Source organism: Planococcus citri, chromosome 5 (assembly GCF_950023065.1).
Source record: "Planococcus citri chromosome 5, ihPlaCitr1.1, whole genome shotgun sequence".
NCBI classification, from domain to species: Eukaryota; Metazoa; Arthropoda; class Insecta; order Hemiptera; family Pseudococcidae; genus Planococcus; species Planococcus citri.
Genome location: NC_088681.1, coordinates 60,987,289 through 60,992,502, shown reverse-complemented (window position 1 = coordinate 60,992,502; position 5,214 = coordinate 60,987,289). Strand labels below are relative to the sequence as shown.

The 5,214-nt window shown below is 33.6% G+C and overlaps 1 protein-coding gene across 1 annotated transcript; it reads right to left on the bottom strand.

Annotated features, from left to right (window-relative positions):
* Positions 1-921: 921 nt before the first annotated feature.
* LOC135847694 (uncharacterized) lies at positions 922-4,581 on the bottom strand. Its single transcript, XM_065367357.1, has 5 exons — positions 4,416-4,581; positions 3,905-4,340; positions 2,771-2,962; positions 2,533-2,694; positions 922-2,219 (listed from the first exon to the last, which is right to left on the bottom strand). The coding sequence occupies exons 2-5, from the start codon at positions 3,953-3,955 to the stop codon at positions 1,686-1,688; spliced, it is 939 nt and encodes a 312-aa protein (XP_065223429.1). The 5' UTR covers positions 3,956-4,340; positions 4,416-4,581; the 3' UTR covers positions 922-1,685.
* Positions 4,582-5,214: the final 633 nt, after the last annotated feature.

Sequence of the window (5,214 nt, the reverse complement as noted above, 5' to 3'; positions counted from 1 at the left end):
TACCACTTTGAAAAGCTTTACACAGTCAAATTGCAGCACTCCCAGGCATTTCATATGTTCAAGCATTCATGAAGAGGTCACTATCCCTCCTCGATCATAGATAATGTAGTTGTACATCATGAAAATTGCATGAGCAGAAGTCGTCGTTTACTATCATGAGATTGTGTCTAGCTTATGACCACTGGATTCAGGGGGTTTGAGATTCAGTAAAAAGCTTTCAACTGCTGTTCAACCACAACTCTGAACTTTTGAAAGTTTTGAGAAATTCCTGCTGAAGTCAATATTCTTTCTCGATATTTGTCAACAAATACATAGTTACATCCTGCAAAGGTTAGTGGTACAATTGTTTTTCTGCAGAAGTATCAAAGTAGGCTTATCTACCACTTTGAAAAGCTTTACACTGTCAAATTGCAGCTGTCGCTGGCATTTCATAATGTTGAAGCATTCATGAAGACGTCACTATCCCTCCTCGATCACAGATAGCATAGTTCAACATCATGAAAATTGCATGAGCAGAATTTGTTGTTTCCAATCATAGATGCAAGATGGAATTTGAAAATTTTAATTTTGATAGTTGAAAGAACAATGTTTTCGTTATGGAAAGAATTTGATTTTTTTGGCTTAAAAATTTCAAAATTCAAGTGATTTATTGTAGAAATTTCAGTTCTAAAAAACAAAAGCAAAAAGACCCAAACGAAGTGCTGGTAAATGCTCTCAGAATTTTGTAATTCAAGAAGTAAAAAAAAATTCTGTGTGAGAATTTTATTTATCTATTTTATTGAATTTGAATCAGGGTAGGTAATTAGGTTACATTCATAGCTTATTATGACTTATAGAAAATTTTCATTTTTATTCTTTAAATAAAAATATAATAATCAAACAAATTGAGCCTGGAATAGAGAGGGCAAAAGATAGATAGGATAGATATTTATTTTGAAAGTGCTTACAACACAATAATAATTTGTTTTTATAAAGCACTTATACATACTATTTTTTAAAAATTTAAATTAGATGGAGTAGTTTATCGTTTTTAATTAATCTACTACCTAATATTATTAAAAGTTAATTTATTATTTAGGAATTGGTTCAAATCATCTTTTAGATTTTGAAGGTTTAAAACGGGACAAGCAATCAAGTGGTTGTTATCAAACATTTCATTACAATTATAACATAAAGGTGGATTAATTTTTTTCAAAATATAATTATGAGTTGATCTAGTGTGACCAATTAGAAATTTAGTAATTTTTGTTTGAGATCGACGGTTAATACATTTCATTTTGCAGAAGTTTCTGGGTTTTTGTGTGATTGATCTTTTGAAAATTTTCATTTTGATAATTGAGATTGAGAGAACGGTGTTTTTTTTTAATGTAAAAAATTCGATTTCTTGGCTTAAAAATTTAAAAATTTGAGTGATTTTTTTTCAGAAATTTCAGTTTTAAGAAACATAAGCAAAAAGACCCAATCAAATTTAGGGCAAAAGCTCTAAAAATTTTGTATTTCGAGAAGTAAAAAAAACATTGTTTATTATTTTCAGCTCGTTTGGGTGGCATTTCCTTCAGTCATTTGTCAATGGATTTTGACCAAATTGAGTGAAGATTTTTTTTTGAAGTTGAATGTCATTCAGAAAAAAAAATTAGCTTCGAAAGATCTCATTAGCAAACATGGCGATTTATTCAAATCATCTTCTACGTATGCACTATGATCTCATAGCTCTGCTCCTTGGCTTTTTTCCTCGCTTCTGCCCACATTTTCATCTCCTCGATAACGTTGACATTCCTCAGATATTCAACCTTTGTCTCGGGATTGACAGCTAATGTCACCATATCATTCAAATTCAAAGTTTTGAATTCTAATTCGATTTCTCTTTCAAAAAATTTCATATTTTTTTTATTGTACAAGCAAGCGTACATCGGACCCTTGAGCTGGTCAGCAGCCAGGAACTTCATCCAACCTGTTTCTGCGATTTCGGCCTCGTCTTCGGGGCAAATTTTTTCTTCTTTTGCTTTGTGGTTGTGCATTACGAACATGATTCCGTAATTGTATTGTTGATTTTCGAATTCAAATTTATAAGTGATTGCTCTGAAAAAATACCTCGGTATGGGGGAGGGGTACTCTTCATTCCCCGGGTTCAGTAACAGTGTTACAGGTTCTTTAGTAGTTGGATGAAGTACCTGTATATCTGAATAAATTCCCGCTGTTATGAATAACTTGTTGAGTACCTGTGAATTTTATGGAGATGAGTTTGAAGAAGGTTTCATGATTTGAGAGGTACCTACGTATTTTAGTGGATAGAAATTTAGGGTGGTCTAATGCACGTTAGATTCCGATCAATTGAATGTTCAATAAGGTACAGCTTCCTATACTTCAGACTCCAAAGTAGCTCTTAGAAAAAAATAGGTACCTATATCACTTTTTCAAACAAAATTAGGAAGGCTCAGTTTTATTTCACAATTTTTCTTTTTTTGGAACCTAGCTCGCATTTGAGCCACCCTGTATGTTCAATTTTTGTGGTGCAAATTGACCAACACATACTTGGGCCACTTTTCGTGTGAATACTTCCAAAGCTTGCCATTGGTCGTGTAACTCGGTGAACATAGGAGCAGTTAAAACATTCTTTCGTGAAGCCATTTTAAAATTAGGGTAAAGGAAATCTTGTTTGGGAGCCAAGGAAACTTTGACGAGTGGACAGTTTTCCTGCAAAATTTGCACAGTCAAGATTTACTCGTATTTGCGGTTTAAGTAGGTATTTTAACGTGTGACAAAGACTCACTCGAGAATATAACTCATCAATATCAAAGCCAAAAAAATCCCAGTTCGGTTCAAATTTTACTTCAGTTTCATCGTCGCCATTGATAATCTCGGGATGAATAAGGCGACCCGGAGCCAAATTGTACCACACGAGCTCAGTTCGATTACGAGTTTTATCGAATACAAAACCGATTAATCCGAGCACTGAGTAATCCTGTTGAAAAACATGTCTCGAGTTTAACAAACGGATCTTCTGAACTCACACCCACATGGAAAGAGCATGTCCTAAAAATAACTTTGACCAAAATTTTAAATTCTGAAATTCATTTTAGGATTTTTGACCCCAAAAAAAAATACTGTTTTCAATTCGTCCATCAATTTTCAAACCAGACACAGAGAGAGTCTATAGAGGACCCCAAAATACACCTCCAGCCATAATTTTAGAAACTGAAATCCATTTTCAGAATTCTAGTAAATTTTCAAAAATTCAAATTGGGGTTAAAAATAGGAAAAATAAAAATTTTACAAAATTGACTTGAAATGCTGAAATTTGGTTCGTACTCTGTTTTCGATCTCCTGAGTAGATTTGCGATGGTTTTGAACCACTTTTTGGAGCTTCCAGCGAAATTTCGGATTCTCTTGTTTTCGAAGTTCTATTAAATGGATTGAAAATAATTTTCCAAAATCCGCTGGAGACCCCAGAACAGTTTGAGATGGTCACCAATTCACTCAGGAGGTGTCAAAATAGTATACAAAACAAATCCCAGATTTCTAGACCAACCTGGTAAAATTTTGATTTTTTTAAAAACATTTTTGCCCAAATTTGAATATTTGAAAAAATCACCAAAACCCTCGAAATGAATTTTAGCCCCTAAAATTTTGGTTATGAGAGTTGTGGGACATGCTCTTTCGCTCTTTCGATCTAATTTGGTTTCGTTTGAAGCGGAGCCTAAATTCAAAAGGTTTCCTTGTGAGCAGAATGAAATGCAGGAAAAAAGGATATTTTTGAGCTCAAGGGAAAGTGATTGGATCTGATCTGGCTCTTTGAATGGATCTGATCAGATACTATTTTTAATGGTAGATAACAGGAGCAGACGAAGATCTTCCACCTCCACGAGACTTCTTGATACATACAAGTACGTTAGCTTCATCTTACCTCATCCACATCTAAATACTGAATTTCGGATTTTTTCTCCGGTGTGCGCATCTGAATTAGGTAAATTCTTCTTAATCAAAATTCTTTGAAAATATGCACAATTGCACATGAATCGAATGTTGTGCAGACAATGTTGTATCATGAGACCTTACCGCAATTCCAATAAAGTTGATTTGAGTATTGATCGATTTAAAAATACGCCATTCGAAAGGTTTCGGGCATAATTCAGGATCGATGACCGCTTGCTCCTTTTCAAGTTTTACAATTTCATTGCTTCCGGGTTTAATATCACTTCGCGAGCAAAGTTCTAGAATGTTTTTACCTGTAGGAGCTTGGGCAACGTAACGGTCTTGTTTATAGTCAAATATCGAATCGAATGCGTAAGAGTAATCGTCTTCGTCCCATTGGATAAGGAATACGGGCCAATGACTTGAAACTGCAGAAAGAACAAAAAACCAATTGCAAAGTATTGATATAGCCTCTTTTCAAGTTCCGCGTTGGATATTCTTACCATAATTTAGTGTATTGATTAATACGATTATGGCAAAAAACCAAGATAGGGCACTGTTGAATGAAATGTTCATTTCTGTGCAAATAATATAAAATTGATACGATGGTCGATGGTGAATAGTTGTGAAATATTCAAAAAAATATGCGATGAATTGAAGAAGAAGACAGACTACGTTATACGTATCACGAAAAATGTACGAAATAAACCATATTGATAGCTTGAACCTAGAAGTTTGATCGATGTGACTACGAAGCAAGAAATGCGAAATTCGAAACACTTGAATAAATAATTCACGTTTTAATGCATCAAAACATTATAAAATGTGTTATTTTCAAATCTATCTACGTTATTCGGCTGGTAGGTATAGGAGCTTTCCTGTCTTCCAACAATATGTTTCAAACTGCTGCGTTAGTATGGCCTATTTTATGACGTTCGTTGTCAAGGATAGGCTCGTCATTCGTGAATGAAAAATAATACCTGTTTTTGGAGGAAATTTCGCTTTTATGAATTTCTATCAGTGTAGGATTTAAAAATTTCCAGAACAAAAAAAAAACATACGAAAACTATTTTAATTTGCTCACTGCAGAATCTTTTCATATTTCAATATTTTTTTGAAATTATAAAATTCAAAAAATTTGCTTGAAACTCCAGAATGATTCGAAATTTCCGGAAGTCGTTTCAGGAGATGGAGAATATCACATGAACCAAAGCTCAGCTGAATATTTAATAAGTAGGTAGGGTATATCAATTGGAACTTTATTTTGACCAAATTTTGATAACTTCCTGGATTTTTTTCAAA

Coding starts and splice junctions, on each gene's coding strand:
- LOC135847694 (XM_065367357.1), bottom strand. CDS start 3,955: ATGCGCACACCGGAGAAAAAATCCGAAATTCAGTATTTAGATGTGGAT. Junction 2,695..2,770: donor TTGATGAGTTATATTCTCGA/GTGAGTCTTTGT, acceptor CAAATTTTGCAG/GAAAACTGTCCACTCGTCAA. Junction 2,220..2,532: donor TCACACGAAAAGTGGCCCAA/GTATGTGTTGGT, acceptor TAAAATTCACAG/GTACTCAACAAGTTATTCAT.